The sequence below is a fragment of the Heliconius melpomene genome, chromosome 3 (genome assembly GCF_056956725.1).
Source record: "Heliconius melpomene rosina isolate 202511_hmr_F chromosome 3, ASM5695672v1, whole genome shotgun sequence".
Lineage (NCBI taxonomy): Eukaryota > Metazoa > Arthropoda > Insecta > Lepidoptera > Nymphalidae > Heliconius > Heliconius melpomene.
In genome coordinates, this window is record NC_140391.1 from 5,961,975 (window position 1) to 5,986,806 (window position 24,832).

Here is a 24,832-nt window from a genome sequence, read left to right on the forward strand (position 1 = left end):
ATATTGAATGGCGAAACTCAACGCCGCGCTTTGCCTCGACATCTAAACGAAGAAATGAAAATATTAAATATTTTATTTCCTGTAATAAGAATCCAACCCACAAACTATCGCGCTTGTGTCCATGCCCTACGAGTGGTCTTAAAGTTATTCGTATAACTTTTTTCAGAAATTACAGCAGTGCTAAATAGTTATAATATATAGGAGTAATTGGCGTATTGTTATAAAAAGCGTGACGTACTACGCTAGTGCGGTGCTAGTGTCCCCAATTGGATTTTTTATCGTGACACGCTCGTTACGGTATTTTTTTGTTTTCTATAGGTATTGGCATTTCTATTCGGACATTCGGTATATCGACACACTAAAATTGTTTGACATATTCATTTTAAACTTTTCTAGGTGCACGGATTTAACATATTGAAATTTAATATTGAGGCCAGTCGTGGTGTAAACGCGACTGGTTATGGGTTCGAGTGGGAACTGTCGAGGAAATGAAATATTCATTTATATTTTAATAGCTCTGGTGTCGAGGCAAAGCGCGGCGTTGTGGCCAGCCACTCAACACCTCTAGAATTCGGCGGAAAGTGGGAAATGGAGTCTTAAGTCTTAACACGATGTTCCCTCTACCTACCCTGCTGTGTGCGTGATAGAGCGTGAAACTGAACTTATAATGAACGAAATGAACGAAAATTTACTAGTTTCCAATGACAACGCGAAAATCAATAAATTATTATAATTAACCTCAAATTAGTCTATTATTAGAATTCGCAAAGGAAACGTCGGGCAATGTTGCCGCAGAACTAAATATAACAGCGAGTGGTACCCTACAGTCGATAGGGCGGGCCATGGCGCCAGCGTAGTCCCGAGTCAAGGACAGCGACTCGCGTTCTCTGCTGTATTGTTATTGGAGCTGGCTATAATAGTGTGTTATTGTAATACAAGTTGTTCCTTTGTTAATGTAGAGATCGTTATCACGTATATATAGTGTTTTTTGTTCTTTTTCACAGGTGTAGTCTAATCAAAATGTGTATTAATGACTGTTTAGTCATATATATGATGTAATATGCTTTAATAAGTTGTAAGTTCAAACTTAGAGGCCGTCTTTTGCAATGCCTCGAAAATTCGATGGATAGTCGGAAAAGGAAGTATCTTAACACTAGGTTCTCGGGTTCCCAAAAATGTTGTATTAGTTTGACATGTACCTTAACTATTAAAATTAAATATACTATATTAATAGATATAAAGTAAATATTATATAAGTAATATGTATATTATGTCTCCATTGACGATCTCCATTTTAAAAGCAATTAAAAGATGTTTAGCAACGAGACAATGGAATTGTAATTTCAGACCACACACTGGATGTGGCGACAAAGATAATATTATGTATGGAGATGTCACGTACTATTCTAAGTCTTTTCCTTTTTTTTCTCTCTTGATAATAAAACTTTTGTATTGAAAGTAGATGCCTGCCCGCGAGGCCCGTATTTTAAAAGCAATGTTTATTTTCATATTTAAATAAAACTTCATAATATTTTGTTCTACAATAACATAATCTACATATATAAAATCGAAAGGTCACTCACTCATCACGAAATCTCAGAAACTATATGTGCTAGGAATCTGAAATTTTCCATAGGAGTTATTTATAGAACGTAGGTGCTCACTTAGACGTGAATTTGCAATATTCGACTTCTAAGGAGTTGTTTTTGGGGTTGAAAGTTTGTATGAAATTTCGTTACTACAAATGCTAGGAGGCTCAAATTTTGCATGGACATCACTTATAGGACGTAGGTACTCATGGAGACAGAAATTAATAATAACGTAGTTCACGCAGGCGAAGCCGCGGGCGGGCCGCTAGTATTAAATAAGCGTTTTATATAAAATTTATATTAATTTACGAATTAATTTACATGTAAAGTATACCTGTTATGATATTTCCAAAGATCGTTGTTCTAAGAAAGTTGTTACTATTGCTTCAAGTTTCATGCTTAATGCATTCGAGTCGTACGCACAATGGAACTAATCAAATAGGTTTTGTATTCTAAATGAGGACCGCGGGAGGTTCGTTAGTCCGTGCACCTAATAGCGTAGACAGTTAATGATTCGATTTCCGTACTGCAACACTGTATTGCATTTGGAATATTCTAATCTGTTCATTTACTATAATTAAATGTATTGGAAATATTGTTTTTGGTAGTGAAATTCAACGGTTGAATCGATTTTGACAATTATGAACAGACAAGGGAAAATATACTACATTTAGGTGTATAGACAAAAATATCCCCGTTATTTAAACCCATAAATTTTATTTTGTATGAACCTTTTTAAGAAATTATTTTCTTTTTTTATTAAAAACTAGTGGGCCCGGACGCGGCTACGCCCGCGAAAATATAAGCCTAAATCATTAAAATAAGTTAAAAAATAATTATAAGTGGAGATTTATTATTAGAAAAAATATCTGAGTAACCGAAATGAACAAACCAAAGAAGTAAAAGTAACTAAAGGAAATTCTTAATATTAGAAAAAAAAACCTAAAGTTTGCTGTGCGCGCGTACTAAACATTTTTCTATATTAAATAATTATTAATTTTTGCTAACAATATTAAATAAAATCTCAAATGATTAAAATTACGATATTTTAAGTGTATAACATCGGTATAGATAATCGAACTGAGATAAATTAATTATAAGCAGCAAATAATTACATAAAAAATAATAGTAATTCGAAAATCTATAAAAATTTACAAAATCATCAAAGTCATCCGCCCGTTCGCGTCGGTCATACTCATATTATGCCGCCCGAAGGCTAGGTCATTTGGAATCAGTCACATCTTAATTATTTATTAGAATGTTATACAGTAAATTATAATTTCCATCTAGATGAAATGCTAAAAGTGACTATTATATTTATTTTCATAAGGATGAATATCAAATTATAGAAATCATCTAATTTTTGTTAATGATTTGTATAAAGAGATTTGTATAAATCTATATCGGCGCGCACCATGTATGCATTAAGCAAACTCACTGTGGGTGACGTTTTCTTAAATCAGCAAACTTTGCAAGCTGTTGCTTAGCAACGCGTAGCGACGATTGTTATTAACATGGCGGAATAAATTCCTTGTCAAATTAATTATTTTAATATATTGGTATATAACGAAAATATTACAAATATGAGAAAAAAAAAGTATCCTATGTTCATCCCGGGACCCTCAAGTATCTCTATATGAGTATTTTATCACAATTAAATTAGCGGTTTGGCCCTGATTGCGGAAAAGACAGACAGACAGACAGACAGACAGACAGAGTTACTTTCGAATTTATAATATAGGTACGGATACAAAAAAATTATTAAATGTCAAATAAGTCTAATTTAATATTTTCAACAATACAACGTTTAAACGAGGCATTTAATTTTTTTAATTTAAATTAATTCGTTTTGACGATAGAAGAGTTGTTTATATCTTGAAATATATTTCTTAGTGATCAATATAAACAAATTGTGTATCAGTATCTCAATTGCTGAGTACTTCCTCTTAGAAATGGAGCTATAAACTTAACAGTACACTCGGTTTAATGTTTTAATAGATAGAGCACTATTAGAGTTGTTACTTGTGTAAAATATACTTAATATCGATTTATTTAGCAATACTGTTAAAGTTTACTTATAAAATATATTTTATAAATTTTAAGTTTTTTGTACATATATATTAATTTATTAAATCTTCCGAACGCGCCGTTTATGTAGGTATATAAGGCAAAATGCAGTTGTTTATTTATGAAGAAGTTCCAAATTTCACATCTAAAAAAAAACTGAAGATGTAAATAATTTTATAAATAAAAATAGTTGAAATATACATATATCATATACTAATATTAAAAACCATACATTAAAGGTAATTTTTTTCTAAGCCTAGTTTACGACGTCTACTTTGGCTGTAACAGTTTCTTACACATAACGAGCGCACTTCACAAACTGCAAGACTGCAACTTTGTTGCGCTTGCGACGCTATCGTACCGACCACGGTATAATATCATTAATTCTTTCTATCTTTAATGGCGTGGCTGTCAATTTGTGAGTTGAAATTCTATATGGGCGTATCGTTTGTAACGATCGAGCTAGTTCACAGCTTACATTTATATGGAAGAGACATTATGTTATTTAAATTTGTGTTTTTCAGCAAATAGGTTAATTATATCTATAACTTTAAAAAAAAAGCTTCACGCTGTATCCCGCAAATAGCAGGGTAGGCAGAGGGAACCTAGTTTTAAGACACTCCGTTCCCCACTTTCTGCCGAATTTTGAAGACATTGCGTGTTGAGTGGCAGAACTCAACGCCGCGCTTTGCCTAGACACCAGAGCGAAGAAATGGAAATATAAACGTAAATAAATATGTCACTTCCTCGAGTGGAAATCGAACCCACAACCGTCGCATTACAGTCACACCCTTGTGCCGCTGCGCCATGACGGCCTCTATAGCTTTATTTTACAAATATTTAAAATATGATAGAAAATATGCTACAACCATTAATACGTAGACACACGAGCTACTTCTGTTTTAACAATCGTTTGGAACTTAAATAACAACTGAGTCATAATTGAATTTGTTTATGTTATTATAATTTTTAGTTGGCGCATGCCCACGTCGGTTTGTTCAGCTGTGTTTATCATTATCTTAGCTATAGATAATTTTACATTGCAATACATAAATAAAGATATATTCTACTAAATTTAGTAGGTACGTATAAAGTTGAAAATCCCATTTGAAATTGCAGTCTATCTAAAATGGTAACCTGTCTAGTGCCTATCGTGTGTGCGATTTAAAAGGAAGTCGTCACTTGGACATTTGAATCATCGCCAACAGAAAACAGGCGCATCACTATATAAATCCGACCATGAAGTTTACATTATAGAGAATTGTAGAAGTCTTGTAATGTTTATTAATTGTTTTACCTTACATAAATCTATGCGTGTCTCTCTAAATCTATGTTCTATATTTTCTAAATATATGTAAGTATTACTTTAAATGAACGTGCAAGTACAATGAAAATGGAATTGTAATATCTTGATATATCTTTATATTTGTTAAATTATAGATATCTATAATGTATCGAATGTCATGTCTTAAATTTTCTTATACTACTAAAGTAAACTTGTTCAATACATATTTCAAGGTCCTTTTCTAAGGATTTATTTTTTGTATCCGATTCTGTAGTCATCTAAGCCGATCAACAAATGTTATAGTAAGGCGTTTTTTGTGATGGCGTTGGATAATAAATAACCCAGAGCTTATCGTAACAATATTATATTGATTTCATATAGTTTTGTCACAGGTTGTAGGTTCGATACCGAGGATATGAAATATTTAATATTTTCATTTCCTCGCTCTGGCACAGAGCGGCGTTGAGACCCGCCACTCATCACGCAATTTCTCCAGAATTCGGCGGGAAGTGGAAAACGGAAGTGTCTTAATGGAAAGTGGAATGTCTTAATACTACATTCCAAGGTTCTCGCTACGTGCGGGAAACAGAATGAAGATAAAAAAATATACATCAGTAACTCAGTAACTTTAAACTTGTCTTTTATAGAAATCTAAAAGTACACATACTTAAATTTAACGAGATCTTGTTCATGAACCGTACGTCTTTTTGTCCACCCATGCTCATAGGATTGTGGGAGTTATAAAATTAGAGAATTGGTCATACGGCTTGCTTCAAAAGTACTATTTATATGGTAATAGTCTTCCATTTTGTGTCCTCCTTGGCTTTGCGGCAAAATTAACTGGCGCCCTGCCACTCTTCTTTTACTGTCACTGCCATGGTTTAACGGCTCGTTTTTCTTATGACTCATTCTCATTCGCAATGTTGAAAATATCGGCATTGGATGCTTGAAGTTCACAGCTTTCTATTTGGTTATTTAATTTTTATTTCATGTTAAGCAAATATACCAAGTAATAATTATAAAAAAATATTACTTTAACATAGTCTGAAAGTTGGTACCTATATTAAACGGATTTCCTTTAGGCACTCATTTACAAATAAGCCCACCTGGGTTATAAAAAATGTTTACTCGGTAAGTAAATGTTATTCCAACGTTATATACCTACCCACATATAGGCAGTCGGTACATCTTACTTATACCTTATAATCCTATTAAGGTTCCAAATGTCGTTCTAAGGACGTATAAGTCTTATTAAATTATTTTTCAGCATCACGCTGTTACCTGCATTAGGCAGGGTATGCAAAGGGAACCTGTATTAATATATGGTTCAAGACACTCCGTTCTCCTTTTTCCGCCGAATTTTTCGAGGCATTTCGTGTAGAGTAGCGGGGCTCAAATGGGGCTCTTGTTACCAGAGCGAAAAGATGAAAATATAGTTTTTTTCTTTCTTTCGTCCGAATAGGAATCGAACGCAACAGTCACAATTAATATAATATAATTAATTCTTATTATAAAAACAAGTGTACACGAGTGAATACGTTTATTATAACTTATGCATTCACATCACACATCTATGATTCTATCGGGCAATGGCATTAAGTTAGCACAAATCAAATGAGTCATCAGCATTCATATAATCCCATTACAAGTACCGATCGGCGCCTATGTTTTCTCTGTAGTCCTTATATATATATATTAATATAATAAAACAGTAAAAAAAATTGTCTGTACTTTTACTATTTTTGACTGAAATGGATAGAGGAGCACTTAAAAAGAATCTGTCTGTCTGTATGTATGGTCACGCTAATCTATTGTCTACTAAACCGATGTACGTAAAACTTCACCAATTTCTTTGTTACCCAGCTTAACATTTAAAGTTTGTTGTGGTTTACCCAAATAAATAATTTAACATTTATGGCTGTTTCTGAACGAGTAAATTAAATTGTTCATTGACATAAACACATTTGACTATCAGTCAATTCTATTTATTAAATGAATAATCATGTAGTTAAAGCGGGCGAAGCCAAGGCGGTCCGCTAGTATACATATAATCTTATTGCTTCAAATATTATATATATACTGTGTTTCTCAGAACGCTGTTAGTGCATTTAATACGTTTTCTCTCGAGCAGTATTGGAGAGACCTCGCATAAGGAATAAGGTTAAAGGCCACCAAGACAGTTTTAAACTTGTTTTAAAACTCGCGGTTTAGTACGGCTTTTAAAGTATTAAACTATTTTTAATCAACCTCCACATATGCTGGTGCGCTTCGAAGTTAATCCCACATGGCATGTGACTAGTTTACTATGTCATTAATGAGGACAGACGGATAGACAATTATTTTGTGTGAAAATAGACTGCATTAGCGTAGAAGCATTTTTTTACTATAAAAGTGAGTAAAATATTTATTTGTTTATGTTATCTTTAGTGCTGTCTTCGGTATTATCATATTGTGAAAACGATTTTAACCTCAACCCTTATAAATAATCATATTCAGCTTTACTCTGGATTCCGCGTATAAAAGGGGGTAGGTAGAGAGTAGAGACACTATTCTTGCTGGTTCTACTCTCCGTCAATTGAGATAGCGATAGCGTATGTGTGACATTACGTACCTACGTATTCAACCAGAGTGAGAATACATAAAATGAAAATATGTAAACAAATATAAGATTTCTTTATAAATGTTTTATACGTTGGCAATTTTAAAATTTTATATTTTTAACAAGTGGTTTTTATCTTGCAAAAAAACCAGGCGGTTACTATGTAATCTAGGTAACGACATGGTTCAATACCTGACCTTCTTTTTTGTACCATTTATAATACAGTTTTATCCATAAAATAAACGATCAGGTCACGATTCCTCCACTAGCTTGTAACAGCACAAGGGTGTGACTGTAAAGACGGCTGGGAGTTTGATCCCCACTCGAGGAAGTTAAATATTTATTTACATTTATATTTCCATTTCTTCGCTCTAGTGTCGAGGCAAATCGCAGCGTTGAGCTCTGCTACTCAACCAATGCCTTCAGAGTTCGGCAGAAAGTGGGGAACGTAGTGTTAACACTAGGAGGTTACCTCTGCCTACCCTGCTGTGTGCAGGATACTGCGTGAAGCTGAAAAAAAAAATTATAAAATGCAAAATAATTGGGTGAATTTAAAAATTAAAAATTAAAGGAGAAATATTATTTAATTTAACATTGATGAAAATTATTACGCATTTTGGTCTATGCGGAAATATAGTTTCAAAAGTAGGTACCTACCTGTTCAAGAATACCACGCTATGTCTTAAGACGGTTGCAATATCTTAATTGCTTAATGGAGGCAATTGACTGTCTGGTAAGATTTTTTATTGTTCTTGTTTCTGTTAGAACGTATTTCAGTTTGATTGTTAATCTATATATATAAAATCGAAACGTCACTCATTCATCACGAAATCTCAGAAAATACATGTGCTACGAATCTCAATTTTGTATAGGAGTTACTTATAGGACGTAGGTGCTCGCTAAGACAGGAATTTGCAATATTCGACTTCTAAGGGGTTGTTTTTGGGGTTGAAAGTTTGTATGAAACTTCCTTACTACAAATGCTAGGAGTCTCAAATTTTGCATGGACGTCACTTATAGTTCACGCAGGTGAAGCCGCGGGCGGGCCGCTAGTTTAATATAAAATAAACTTTAACAGAGAGTCGCCGACCTTCGTTTCCGGAACCCATGGCCAAATTAATGACAGTGATTGCACCACTGGACAAAAATAACAGTAGTGCACACTCAACCGTAAAAACAATTAAGTTAAAATTACTAAAAACACTTTGTAATTCTTAAAATTCTCTACTTTAGTTTCCTGTTTGAAACTTGTTGAATATTAATGAGAGCATCTTTAGAATTGTTAAAATTCTTATTACATATTAAACTCGTAGTTTAAATTTAGTATATAAAAAGAAAAAAAAATTACAAGTCATAACTAATGGTATTATAACTTGAAGTAGTTTTTGTTTAGTATTCTTTTCCTTGTTATTATATGAATATAGCAATTAGACTAAGGAAGATTACAGTAAAAACATATAAATTTAGTATTTATATACAAAAAACATACAAGCTTTATAAAGATAGTAAAGTAAAACAAAGATGAGCCACTAATTAGTCATATAAAAGATATCAATGATTTCTTTGATATATCAGTTCGTTTTGGATAACAAAATACAACAGCTGGCACTCAAAATATCTTGGCCCGAATAATATTATGGAATAAAAAATATAAACACAGTTAAGCGTACAAAATGTTTGTTTTTTATACATTTGTATAAAATAAAATTAGGTTAGTTATTTAATTTTAAAGTATTTTTAATGACCATATCTTTTTGTAGGAATTTGTGAGATCTCTCTCTCCAGACGTTTGTGACAAATGCCAACACAATCCAGAAATATATATTTTCGTATATTACTTTGGACTGCATTGTCAAAATATAACTTATTTATCGTTTCATAGGATCTACCATATAATATTACAGGAATCAGGGTATCTGCCTTAGGATCAAAGAACCAAAGAACATGAAAAATTTATTCCTTTATTTTATTCGAGGACATAATATAGCTGCTGCAAACGCGCGACGCGCACGCCTTGTCTCTCGGGTGCATAAATTGAAGAAATGGACTAATGCAGTGCGTCCGCCCACTGGCCGGCGTCTGCCGTTCGCAACGGAATGCAGGGCTGGAGCTGTTCGTCATTGTCATTTATAAGACTTAGTGGTTCAGCAATTGGAGCTGAACAGAGGATTATTGATAATATATGTCCTGATAATTGTTTTATATAGAAGAGAACCTTTGGGCTACAATTAATCAAATTTTAATATGAGTTATTGAATAACAAAATTTAAGGAGATTCTTACTTCTACTTTAAATGATTAATTATTATAATAGAAAGCCTATATATTTTCAATACAAACTTTTACTAATAAATAACCCGACTTGTATATTTAACAAGTCAGAAACGACCTTAACTAACCTAACAATAATAGGATAATCTGCATAATATAAAGGTCATCTATTTGCTTACAACGTTGAATATTCTAATGAACAATGTAATTATAGATTAGTTGCATAAAAAGTCGGAAATGTAAGCTGTATTGGATAATAGCAGAAAAAGTAAATTTTGGTATTGTGTATTGGCCTTGCACTATTTGTTTAAGGTTTTTGCGTAGGTTTGAATATCTAAGCACTTAAGGCGCCTACTAGTAATATAAAAATGATTTTGATGACAGTGTGTAGTTGACTATATAAGCAATTCAATTTATTTTCATTCTATTCTTCGTACTTTAATATACTTGTTGCAACTAAGGAAAATTATATTTAGTATACATATAGCATTTAATTCAGAACGACGGCATAAACAATGGTGGAACGGCTACCAGCATTTGCAAAGTACTGTGTATAATTATTTATAACTGAGTCACACTTACGTCAGAAAGTTTCCTAACTGGCCTCCGTCAGGGAGTTCAGTGTCTGTTCACCTTACATTGTGTGACGAATATTGACCCCGAACTAAAAGTAATTGTATATTATGCTTTTCGTATCAAATTATATTATTAATATCAACTAAGCATAGGTGTAAAGTTTCATCATTCAAAAATTATTTGTGTAACTTGCAGAATGGTTTAGTGTGTTATTCTCCAGGTCTCTTGATAGTCTATATAAAATTCAAAAGTATTTAGCTTTGCGCCTAGTGTTAAAACACTCCGTCAATTGAGCGTCGAAGCCTAACGCCACAAGGATAGTATAAATATAGACATCAATATAAGTAGGTACTAAAGAATTTGATAAGTCATACAAAACTACACTGTTTTCCTTGTCGGGATGAATATCAACATTCCCTAAAAGGCATGTCGTCCAGCTCGCTCACCCACGCCCAGCTCTGTATGGGACGAGACTCCTACGTTTTAGTTACCCCACCTATTTTAACATATTTATGTTATAAGAAACTTCATCATTATATCTCTCCAATAAAATTAGGTTTTTTACTTTTACAAGTGAAGTCAAGTGAAAAAAACAATTTTAATATATCAGGTTTTTGTCTGTATAACGTACAGAATAATATAATTACCGTATGAATAATTGTGACTAGTAAATTGATTCATATTTCTTGTTTTATCTGTAACTGTAGACTACTATTCATTGATACTTTGATAGTATAACATTAATTCAACTAAATTATTTAAAAAAACCATATATATTGCCATTTTAAGATCAATTAAAATATTTATATACGGTTCGTTTTAATTATATTAAATAATATTTAAGTCCATAACATTCTTGAGAAGCCACTCTTAGCGCAAGGGCACCTAATGTGACTGTAAACGCGACTGGTTGTGAGTTCGATTCCAGCTGGTAGAAATAAAATACATTTTTGTTTAAATTCTTTCAATTCATTTCTCCGCTCTGGTGTCGAGGCAAAGTATCCTCCAGAAATCGGCGGAAAATGGGGGACAGAATGTCTTAACACTACTTTTCTTCCCTCTGCCTACCCTGCTGCGTGCAGTGTAAAGCTGATTTCTTTTTTATAAAATTCTTTAATAAAGAATTACGTTCACACTGACATCATATAGAATATTTTGAATGTTTAACATTCCCCTCCGTTTATACTACACTGAACGGAGCCATCTGTCACACTCACATCACATACCAATCCCTATAATCATACACAAAATATATCATACAACTCTTATTAGATTGTTGTTATAATAACCCTAGAAAAAACGTTTTGAATATCATTTCTCCGTCAATATTTCATAGATAAAATAAAATACAACCTAAAGTATTTTTGATAGAAATACTAGAATTTATAATAATAAGATTAAAATAATTAACATCTTACATAGTTCTTATTTTTGTTTATTGTTTTAAACACTGTCTCTCAACATGCAATAGCTTGAAATAGCGTCAGACGGTGAAAACTAGAAAGTGACTTAACTCTAGGTTCTCTCTTCCTTTCCTGTTATCCAGAAAAATACGTGGACCAAGCTCAATATTAAATGTAATGAAATAAATAATAATATGAAATCAAATATTTGACAAACAGACAAATTATTTTCCACATTCATATCTATTCGCTTTAACTGATTTCCATATTTGAATATTCCAGGGCCACCGCCACGGTTGGGGCTGAAGGCGGCCAGCCCCGGCGTCGACGAGGACTGCAACAGTAACACCAGCCTCGCCGGCAGCCAACACTCTACGCACGATGATCTCGACGCGCACTGCGACAACTCTGGTTACTTGTGGCTCCTCGACTATAAGTGAGTTTTGATATCTGTTATTAAAAAGAGATATTTTGGATCTTTTAGTTTTTATAAGAAAACTAGCGGCCCGCTCGCGGTTACACCCGCGTGAACTATGTTATTATTAATTTCTGTCTCCATGACTACGTCCTAGTGACGTCTATGCAAAATTTGAGACTCCTAGCATTTGTAGTAACGAAGTTTCATACAAACTTTCAACCCCAAAAACAACCCCTTAGAAATCGAATATTGCAAATTCCCGTCTTAGCGAGCACCTACGTCCTATAAGTAACTCCTATGCAAAATTTGAGATTTCTAGCACATGTAGTTTCTGAGATTTCGTGATAAGTGAGTGACCTTTCGATTTTATATATATAGATTATTGTATTTCTTATATTTTTAAAAACAGTAAGTTATTAATTGCCTTAATAGAAATATTTTCTCTTATAAATTACGTAATACTAAACACTTAGCTACTAGCTATTAAATCATAGCATAATTTGTATAGTTTTCACCTTAACATCTACCTTGAAGGTCAAGTACAAAATATACCCCTAAACTGGGTATAGTTGACTAATTATGAGGCGTACTTGGCCTTTATTTTATATTAAGGTAAAATTCTAATAAATGGAAAGGTCAATAAAGTATTTGTCGAGCTTTTTATAGGGCTTGTGAAGCCTTTAAAAAGTCTTTGTGTTTTATTCAGTTCTCCAAAAAACCTTAGAAACCTACATATATATTAATAAGGTACATAGTGCCTTTAGTGTGTAATAAGTGCACATAGTTTAAATATTATAAACATAGATTATAGAAGTAATAAATAACACAAAATAACATTGATACATCGTCTTTTCCAGTCCGATGTTTCGGGACAGCTCGTGCCACCACATATCAGTGCTGTCGTCCGTATCCGCCTCATACAAGGGCATAAGCGACCTCACATCTCGTTTCGAATTCACGTCCCGCTACAAAGACATCGCTCGAGATCTCGATGCAAACCTCGCCGAAGCCGACATGGAGAGCTTCAAGACGGAAGACATTCACGCTCTCTTGCTGACCGCCGACTTGCCCCACGATGCCATCATTGATGATATAACCCATGACGTGAGTGCATTTCAATATAAATTAATAACTATTTTTGAGATGTAACTACTATTATAGCATTTCGACTAATTCAATTTTTTAAAAAAAAATCAGCTCTATCCCGCACTTTGCAGGGTAGGCAGAGCTAACCTAGTGTTAAGACAACCCGTTCCCACTTTCCGCCGACTTTTAGAGGCATTGCGTGTTGAGTGGCGGAATTCAACGCTGTTCTTTGCCTGGACACCAGAGCGAAGAAATGGAAATATAAATTTATATAAATATTACATTTCCTCGAATCCAGGTGCTTTCACAAGCACACATTCAATCATTCCTAATAAAACTTAATGTAGTAGGTATAAAATTGAGTAATAAAATTTCGACATTTTGAATCCTGTTTTCTATGTATTTCTTAAAATCCAATGAGCTAAGTATCGTTGCGCGATAATTTGTAAGGACGTATAAGGCGAGCTGAGGAAACTCGCATGCCATAACTATAGGGCTCGCAGGTGCCACACGACATACCAATGTTTTCACATTTTCACTTCGCTCCGCCATATGCAATCTTTACGTAACGATACATTAACTATGTATATAAGCATTTCAAAATGTTTACATTTTCTTAGTTAACATGTGGCGTTAGTTTATTTCAAAACTAAATATATATTAAACGAAGTACAAATTTAACTTTATATCAAGGTCTCGGTTAACTATTCAAATAACTCCCAAAGTTGTTAAATAAATTCAATTGAAGGAAATTGATTTAAATCTATGCCCATATGGACTTTAAGTAGGCACTATTAAAATGTAATAAAAACGTGTCTTGTTTTGTTAACAGAGTATTTTGACGCCATTATGGTGTTTGCTGTATTATTTGAATTTAAAATAGATAAAATCTACAGCACATAGATAGAATAATTCATTTTTAATACTCAAGTATTTCCGCCTTTTCAATACAAAAGTCATTATCTAGGGGTTTTTATATAACACGTATAGAAACCTCGTCACGCATATAAAAATAAAAGAATCATTTATTCCTACAAAAAATACGTAGTGTTGAATTATACCTACGTTATTATAATTCTTAAGACAAAAAAACAAATTAACATAAAGATTCAACGGTAAAGAAAATAATTTATTTCTTGAAATATAATAGGTACTTACTTACATTACTGGTTTATTTGCAATGTTCAAGAGACAAACTGGTATAAAAATTTTACCGTTGGACTAATTACAAGTAAATTATAATCCTTCAAGTGCTATAAAATAATATCATAGTGTAATATTTACTAGAGGTCGTATTTTTATACACATATATATTTTAATATAAATGTATTTATTAAAGTAAATTCATAGCATTTCCTTTTTATCTTAGAAGTGTTTGAGAATCTGTTGTATTTGAATTCATAAATTTAACTATCGTAAGAAACATAATCGTCTGTTAAGTAATTTTTATGGTGAATACTAATATATTTTTTACTCTATTATGTTATTTACTGCTGATATACATAAGAGAAAAGACATTAAAAAAATACTACTGTGGAGTGTGGACTTATCTCTGGAAGTTCCCAACCAGGCTGTGGAAGTTTATAAGTGCAAAACAGCGGAAAAAACAACGATTCTGAGAAAATAATAGTTAAATTAAAAATGTGGCATGTATGACATGGCATACATATTCCATATATAATAATGCTTAATTTGAAACAGTTTAAATACCTGTAGATATATGTTTTAATAAAAACTATTAGTTAATACAAAACCAATTCCATGTAAATCTCATGTATTTTACAAGATAAAAATTTTACTTTGTCACTTAGCGCATAAATTATGTCTCTGACAAAAACTGATAAAAAATCAGGTCAATACGGTGCTTTGTTTTCGCGTACAAGAGACGCATACTGACGAGAAATACGTGATTTTCGGACTAAAAGCAATCTGTCAAATCTGGGCTATTGTCTAGATGTGGAGAAAATTATGTGAAGTCAGCAGTTTCTACTCGAATGACAAATAATAATGAAAATATTTAATTATAACGTTTGTAGCATAAAAAAATATATTTGACTACTTATACTTTGTGGCTATATAATTTTTTTTTCCAGCTTCACGCTGTATCCCGCACACAGCTGGGTAGGCAGAGGGAACCTAGTGTTAAGAATTCTGGAGGCGTTGCGTGTTGACTGGAACTCAACGCTGCGTTTTGCTTAAACACCAGAACAAATACATGAAGATATTATGTATTTAATTTCCTCGAGTGGGAATCGAACCTACTACCTGTATTGCTTACATTCACATGCTTGTGCCTTTGCGCCACAACTGGCTTCAACAATATGTTACATTATAGGTATATTACTCATCTATATATATAAAATCGAAAGGTCACTCACTCATCACGAAATCTCAGAAACTACATGTGCCAGGAATCTCAAATTTTGCATAGGAGTTATTTACAGGACGTAGGTGCTCGCTAAGACGGGAATTTGCAATATTCGACTTCTAAGGGGTTATTTTTGGGGTCGAAAGTTTGTATGAAACTTTGTTACTACAAATGCTAGGAGAACTTTGCATAGACGTCACTAGGACGTAGTCATGGAGACAGAAATTAATAATAACATAGTTCACGCGGGTGAAACCGCGAGCGGGCCGCTAGTTTATTATAAAACGAAATGATACCATTGTGACTAAAGGTTGTTTAAAAGAAAATCACGTAACCTGCTTACAGTACATTTGATAAGTACAAAAGCATATTTTTTTACTGTACATTCAATAATATAATATACGAAGAAGGCTTAAATTTACTCTAATGAATGCTGAGAACTTTTCTCCACATTTATAATTTAAGAAATACAAACTTTCTTATTACATTTATGCTTTATTATTTTTTATTACTCTTAAAGCCTTTGTTTCTTTATATACATAGTCAAATTTTAGACAATACAATAAAAATTTTAAATAATTTCTAGTTGTAAATTCATATATTTCAACATATCACTATGTAAAACACATCTATATTTTATTAGTAAAAGTTAAGTACAAAATATACAAAATTATAATATTAATAATTAAATACGGCTCTGGTCCCGTTATAAGGGATATAAGAATATGTTAACTCAACTTGAATGGTTAAACCATGTATGAATTACATTGCTCACATCTGGTTTTTATTTATTTAGGACGACCGTAAATACTTGCAATAACTTTTGATTTGGTGTGATTTCAATTAATATAATATTAATAATATTAATATATTAATATTATTAATATAATATTAATAATATTAATATATTAATATTATATTTGAAACTTTTCTTTATATAAAACTTATAAAAACTTTATGAAACAAAAGAAAATGGCGATATTATATGGACATGCGTCATCATTGCAATTAAAATTATATTTTTATATAAATCAATCAATGGTCCTTCTATTTTTCAGATCCGAGTCAAGTTTTTTTATCTTGTGACTGTAAATGTTAAGGAAAGTGCTTTTCCATGACATTGAGAAATGCCCCCAATAAAAGATTTTTTCATAGCTCTTCCATATACAGACAGCGACCAGTTACAATTCTATTATATGTATAGATAATATTTTATTAATTCAAATTAAATTTTACATTAAAGGTTGCCTAAAGTAGTCATAAATAAATAAATATACATAATTATTACTACACAAATAGGCAGAAGGTACGAGAATTTTGTAAGGACGAAAGATTGTATCAAATGTCGACTGCAAAACGTAAAATAAATTTACGTTAATATTGTGCCAAGTAAAGCCGTATAAGGTAACATTTATATACGAAGGTAACCGTGCCAGGCCACGTTAATAAATAAATAATAAATTCATATAAAATGACTGTATACTTATGGATCATGTATTTAAAATTATATAATTGATATTGTATTGTATTTATTATTATTTTGATTGTTTAGTATTGTAATTTTGCGACCCTCAAGTACTCTGTAATTTGGGAGAGCACTAGGTTTTCTTTGCCTACCCCGTACATACAGCGTGAAGCTTAAAAATACCCTGTAATAGCTTATCCATACCTATATTATAAATTCAAAAGTAACTCTATCTGTCGGTCTGTCTGTCTGTCTGTCTGTCTGTCTGTCTTTTACGCAATCAGGGCCAAACCGCTAATTTAATTGTGGTAAAATACTCATATAGAGATACTTGAGGGTCTCGGGATGAACATAGGATACTTTTTTTTCTCATATTTGTAATATTTTCGATATATACTTATATATTAAAATACTTATTAATTTGACATGCAATTTATTCCGCCATGTTTATAACAACCGCCGTTGCTAAGCAACGATTTGGAAAGTTTGTTGTTAAAAAACGTCACCCAAAATGAGCTTGCTTAACGCATCTGAAAACTGAAAATAATTTCATAAATATTCGTATAGTTCAAGCGGGCGTAGCCGCGTTCGGGTCCACTAGTACATATATAAAGCAAAGTCCAAATAAAAAAATTACAAGTTCACACTCGGTTTAAATTTTATTTTATTACCTCATTCTGAAAACCAAGTTTTACGGACACTGCTCACGGTCACGAGTCGTCTAAGGAATTAAAAACAACTCGAGTAATTACAAGAGCCAAGTTATGCAATTATTCAAGAATTATTGTAATAAAAAGAAATAGAATTTAGAGTTACCTTTTTTAAGATATATTTAGGAAAAAAATACCATGGCAGTTTCTATATAAGAAAGAATTTACATTTGTGTATTTATTAAAATTTCTTGTTTGCCTTATAGTAGGCATCAAATAAAAAAAATATGTTAAGAAAGAAGTACAATTTAAGTAGGATTTTAAAGGAAATGCTACTCTAACTTTAGGATCTTAAATAAAGCATTACGGCAAACATAATATTTCGACTCACAAAATGAAGTAAAAAGATTATTTCTTCTAAAGTTTTAATCTTTTGAATACAAATTAATTAATCTCTAACAAAAACTTCTCGTATAATTGATGTTTTATTCTGTCAAAAATAAAAAAATAGTTTTAATGTTGCTTAGCACGTATACTTATTGTATATTCTCGAATTTAAGACAATATTAAATTTGTCTATTAACTCTAGGTCTATTATTTGTCTATTACTCTTAATTATTTCTATTTGAACAGTAGGGCGAAGCCACATGTAAAAGTAAAAAATAGTACTCGTATGCATCGGTAAATTCAAAACAATTAAAATCTATATGAAAGTTTATTAATATTAACTGTATTATATTATTTTTTTTATTTGTATTTTATTAGACTACCAACAAATATTTTGGCGAAAAAAATGAATTGACTATTTTTAATATCCTTAAATTTATTTGCTCGTAATACTGTAGTTGATTGGCGTCAAGTTACGATCATTACTTCAAGCTGCATAAGTTAGCGGTTAACCGTCGCATCGTGCCTAACACACATTCTTGTAAATCAAATACCTTCGGTTGATAGATTATACCTTCTTTTATTTTATGAAATCTTAACTTTTTTTATTTTTAACTGGTGGTGGGATTAATTACTTGCGAGTAATAAAATGTTTTTCTTTATTTTTTATTTTATAATTTGTGTATCCTGTAAACCTTTCCTTTAACATTATTTATTTTTCAGTTCTGTACTAATTTCTTGGTGAATATGGTATCATATAACGGTGTATTGCAGAGTAACCCTCAAGGAGAGATGTTCGCGAGCATCTCGAGTTCTCTATTGGAAAGATTTCAGTTCGACAGTTCAATCAGTGCTGGCAGTAGTTTGCAGGTTCGCGCCGCTTTGCACTTGAATGTCTCATTTTTGTCACTTTACGCTTCATCAAAAAAGCTATCATAGTCATATTCGCACTGAGCGTAATTACTTCATTGCTATTAATTACAATAATTGTTCCATTAAAACATTTCCGTACAGTAGTCACGCCATCTGTTGACAGCTTTTGGTAAATTTTAAGTACACTTGATGTTTATACACGATAGATGTCGCTACAACGCTAGAACAGTGTTTTTTCTGGGGTTCAATCCAATTACATAATAATAGTTAACATTTTACTTGTATAGAAATGACCTTTGGTTATTTTTTAACAAAATTATATTAAAATTAGCTTATATAATGTTTAGAATAATACATTTTTGACATTTTTTTAAAGTGTTGTTGCACACTTAGGAAAGAAAAATACTTATTTCGCGGGTTCAAATCGCGTTACGTTGCGTCAAATTTTTATACGTTTTATAAATATGTAGAATAATACATATTTTCATATTTTAGACATTTTAGACAGTTATCAAAAGACTTTAATAAAGCTATTAATTTTAAAAAGACTTTAAATATAACTATATAACATTATTTTAGTAATAAATTAAAATAAACGAATAACAATATTTCTTAAAATAAAAGATGATTAACTCTATATATATATATATATATATATATATATATATATATATATATAGTATAACTAAAACCGTTGTCTAATATCCCACGAGGTATAGTAAAGTCGTTTCTATTCTAGAAATATACACAGAAAACCCAGAGTACTTGCTGGCATTCACTAGACTTCCTACAGTGCCATAGTACGTCGATCCCACGGGATGTACCAATAGTATTCTCATTATGTGTGCGTGAACCGTTCACACCGAATTGCGTCAATCATTTTAACTACATACTTTATTCCCTAGCTCATACAGTCATCTCTCCTTGTATATGTTTGAGTGTGCTATATTTATATCCCCTTGTATATCGTTGTAGAGACATACGGGGACCATGTGTGGGTTGCCAATGAAGTCAATCTGCTCCACATATTGTCAAAGTTTCGTTTACATAATACCCATAGTATTTTTTTTTTAACAAAAACAATGTAGCCTTGAAAACGTTAAAATTTGAGCGAATTAATTAGATTTTCATAAGCTAATTGCTATTGCAATGCTAATTTTTGGTAACGTTCAGCAACCCGTATTATCTTTTTGGTGTTACCGACTGAACATTAATACTGTCAGTTGTCAGTCTTTGTTTAAAACTCGTGCGCGTTAGAAGCGTTGATTGCTTAAATAATTGTGACACATGGTGTAGTTGCGATACAGTTTGAGAAGCGCATGCTGTGGCTAATATTAAAATTAATATCCCCGCTGCTCCAGTAGCGCCCTGTGCTTTCGGGAGTGCTGAGCTCTTACGTATATGCAATGATGTCCATTACATATTATATTATTTATACGGTCAAATCGAGTATATTACAAGATTTAATAAATAATTGTGTATGTGTGAGATAGTGATAAAGTGCAGTATTGATTATTTGTGTGTAGTGCGTAGAAAAAGTCAAAATTTCTTTAAATATATTGGACCCACTTGGATGCGTGTGATTTAGTGTTTCGTTAAGGGAAGACGTTTATTAGTGACTAGACAATTATATTTTGAACTTAAGAATGGGTGTTACCGAGTACGACTGGGATTCCCGGAATGGGTATTATTCAGTGAGTACAGTGACTGAACAATATAATTACTTTGCGTTTTTCATAGTAGCCTACGCATATTTATATTTTTAACATCCACCTGTTTTCTACAACGCGGCCAATTCTACCTACCGCCTTGATCAGATATTAAAGGTTGAGAAGTACAAAAATAACTCTGCAATTACACTTCCCGTGTTTCAAGCATTCATATATTTGGCGTCCCAAATGCACGAAGCTTTGTTGCAAAATCATTTTCTTAATTAACTTATTTATTTAAAATAAATACAAATATTTAATGTGTAGATATTTAACAAATGACGAAGTTTTCTCTAATTAACTTCATATCGTTTGTTTTTTGATAAGGGGTTGTTTTAAGAAAAACATTATTCATTTAATTGTTATGGATAGTTGTTTGAGTTATGACCTCATTTGTAGCAGGAAAAGGCATTAAATTGATAACGCCCCGCCGCAACGAGTGCCTGTTGATTTGTCAGCTCTGTTAACAGTAAATGATACTAACCACTAGTTTCATTTCATATTTCTTTCAACATTACTAACAAAATGCTAAAGAATTCGTCAGGATGTTTTTTTTTTGTATTATAGATATAAAGAAACTGGTTATTTAAAATTAAAGTATACATAATTACATACTATCAGTAAATTTAATATTAAAAAGCAACATGAAATATCACTTATTCAATTCTATTGATAAGAACTACCATCGCCAAAAATACACTCGTATGTTTAATATTTATGTTACAACGTTCTCGTTTACATTTCGAAACCTTCCCGGAACTTTACGCCCGAGCATTACTCGTAAAATGTATTACAAAGTTATACACTACTAGGGATTAGAATATTGATGAAATGTTTTCAGACTTACAATAAATAATTTATGATTAAGAAAAATATGTACTTATGTATATTCTTCAAATACAGGGAGAAGAATCCGTCGGTTCCATCAACACAATGTCGATATGCAAATCGGAGTTATTATTTTCTCCGGTAAAAGAAGGCGCACATGGTGTACACTTCAGCGTAGACAGTCTCGACTGTGAACTACCAACTGAACAGGAGCTCATTCTAACGTGTCAAGCAAATAAAGACAATTACACCATTGCCTTTGAGGGAAGTCTCACCATATACTCCGAGGATAGTGAGTGTGCTGAATCCACCGTCAATCAAAAACATGGTAAAATATAATTTTTTCGTTTTGTAGTGTGGCTTCGATGCTGTGACACAATGTTTGCGTAGCTGAAATTGGTGATTCATTTAGCCTAGGTAATTCGCGATAAGCTCCTACTTCACCTGTGTTAATCGTTTTTCAGACAAACAAGTTAAAGAAGACGTATATTTAACATTAGATAGTGATGAACGAACGCGCAGGAATTTAGAATTATTAGAAAGATGTAAGAAATTAACAAATAAGTTAACAACGTCAATGGCTAGAAGCGATTTAGGATTAACTACGTGGAGTAAACTTAAGAAGCAAACCAATCAATCACCTTTAAAGAGGTAATATAATTTATTTAAACCTATCAGTAAAATATTTTTTATATAAACTAGTTTTATCATTCTTTTGCATCTCAATATATTATATCTTTTAGACATCCGTCTGGTAATAATAATGAAAATTCTACTGAACAAACCGATGCAACAACTGAAATGAGCAACTCAGTGATCAAAAGTCAAAGCCTACCAAATTTATATAGGCGAAAATTGTTAAGCAGTTCCATTAACTCTGCAGCCTTAAGTAATTCAACTGTAAGTATGTTCTAACATGCTAATGAATATCTAATTACACGAATCGTTATACGTTCTGTTTACCTTATTTATTTTCTTTCTTTTATAGGTCGATTCTTTCTCAGCTAACCAAAGGTTAATTGGAACATCTACTTGTATGAAGGTATATGATGTTTCACAAAATCGTTCTTCCCATTCTGAACCAATGAGTACATCTTCAACAGATCAAACATCATCAGACAAAAGTCAAGCTAAGCAACAATCATTTAATTTAGTTAAATTGTTTATGAAACAAAAAAGTATTAGTAATGATGGTATAGTAGGTATGGATCAGCTAGACAGGTCAGAGTGCTGGCCATCCAGCTCAGGCGGGGAGAGTGGTGAATCCATGGGAGAGCAGAAGCTTGGAAACTCTAAAATTGCTGAAAGGCCACAAGTTGAACTACCACTTGAAGCTTTTGAAGACACATCCTCCGTTGTTTACGAAGAAATTCGGTCATCCAACCCTTACAATAGAGTTTATGATGAAGTATTGATTGAAGAAGAAGAAGCAGAAGGATCTAGAAGTGATAATGAAACTCAACTCTATGCCGTAGTCAACAAGCCACATATAAAACGAACAACCCTAAATGTTACCAACAGTCCCTCAAAACACAGAAGCAACAGAAAATCTTGTTCGTCACAGTCATCTGCAACAAGTGTTAGTATTTCCAGTTGCTCAGAGTCAGATGGTACTCAAATAACTAAAATGAATAGATTGCTACATAGGGATTCGTATGATACTAAAGCTACATCTACTCATCTTGAGGCCCATACCCTGGACAAAAGTATGCAAACATCTAATATGCAAATTTCTGGGATGTCACGTGATCGAGAAATATTTAAAGTTATAGAACCTTCTTTTCTCGAAAAACTAAAAGAAGGCGATTGTGAAAAACCAGTTTTTGTATTATATCCTAATTACACTTTACCAGATATAAGCTTTTTAAATGGCAGGCCCAATATCTATTTAAATCCTGTAAAAGTAAATATATCGCCTAAATCAAGTGAAAGTAAAAGAGCTAGAATGCAGCCAAAAGGAAAACGGCCGTTTTCATGTAATGACGTGGAAATGCTCAAGAAAAAAGGTCTAGGACATATAAAAGATTGGGATTCATTGAATTTCTTATTGCCGTTAGAATGCAGACAATTATTATCAGAAGTGCCTGAATTAATGCAACATGTGAAAGAGAAAGACGTCACATGTAAGTGTGACAAGTACTGCAACACACCTTCAAAAGCAAAGAATCGCCCAACCAGCTGTGATTGTAATAACATAACCGGGCATCCTACAGCCGTCTCATCTAGTTCTAGCACTGCAACACAACCTTCTTCTGGCTATCGTGGCTCTTCCACAATGCTCACTGATTCTTCTGCACAAAATAGCCCTGCCCCGACTGGAACTTTTAATCCTCTATTTGTATACCGCTATGATAGCGCCACTAGCTCTGAAGCAAGCTGTGTAAACAATGAAGGCCATAGAATAAATCCTACGGTACCAAGAAGAACATTATCAATAGCAGAGCAAAATAGAATTGTGAAAGGAGAGTTAGCACCTCCTAGACCACCCTTGCCAAAGAGTATTTTACGTAAATCTGTCGATAAAACACGAAAATCTACTGCAAATACAAAAAGATACAGCATGTTTGAGTTGGATGACTTCATGCAAGATCCTCTAGTGTGTGCCACAGCGGCAATGGAAAATAAAAGTAAGCGGAGATCACTACAAGAACCTTACTACCTTCAAAATCAGACTAATATGGATTATAGAAAGAATAACGATTTAGCGGCCAAAAGATTATCTCAACAATTTCTAGACGCTGCTGAAAAGGACGCCGATTATAATGAATTTTACCAGGATGAAGGTGTTGGTACGGAAAGCAGCTTAGAATCTGGAAAGTCCAACGAAATTAAATACAGACCTCACACCCCACCGCTTCCTAAGCCAAGAACAAAGAAAATAGAATATATAGAATTTCCGCCTCCAGGAGCATTAATCAGCAGTGCTGATTTACAACAACTAGAAGAGTTCCTCAAACAAAGTGGTATCAACTGTCAAAACATGGACGATTGGGATCAAAATCAAGTTCAAAAGGTAAGAAGTCAAGTTACAAAATTCCTTCAAATGAAACGTTCTCAAGAAGAAAACCAAAGATCAACAGATTCCAGTACAAGCAGTTGTAACAGTAAAAAATCTGTAAGCTTCGCACAAAAAGGTGACTCGAAAACCGATAACCAAACTCAAACGAAAGTGGAAGAACTGAAAGTAACTAATCTTTCTACGCCTCCTAACTCTCCTAACATATCCGCTATGGTAGCGCAGAGACATTATCAGGTAAAG

The 24,832-nt window shown here is 32.6% G+C and overlaps 1 protein-coding gene across 8 annotated transcripts in view; it reads left to right on the plus strand.

The window, feature by feature from the left end:
- Nucleotides 1–24,832, plus strand: part of LOC146539960 (uncharacterized) — a 65,799-nt gene that overhangs the window by 29,800 nt on the left and 11,167 nt on the right. For 5 of the 8 annotated variants that reach the window (XM_085207410.1, XM_085207411.1, XM_085207409.1 and 2 more), the window contains 7 exons: nucleotides 12,072–12,225; nucleotides 13,065–13,311; nucleotides 18,938–19,033; nucleotides 21,649–21,901; nucleotides 22,038–22,224; nucleotides 22,317–22,473; nucleotides 22,562–24,826. In XM_085207410.1, the coding sequence (XP_085063536.1) occupies nucleotides 12,072–12,225; nucleotides 13,065–13,311; nucleotides 18,938–19,033; nucleotides 21,649–21,901; nucleotides 22,038–22,224; nucleotides 22,317–22,473; nucleotides 22,562–24,826 (3,359 nt within the window). Of the gene's footprint in view, nucleotides 1–12,071; nucleotides 12,226–13,064; nucleotides 13,312–18,937; nucleotides 19,034–20,325; nucleotides 20,731–21,648; nucleotides 21,902–22,037; nucleotides 22,225–22,316; nucleotides 22,474–22,561; nucleotides 24,827–24,832 lie in introns of those variants that run through there. The other 3 variants (XM_085207414.1, XM_085207413.1, XM_085207416.1) reach the window with 3 other exon arrangements.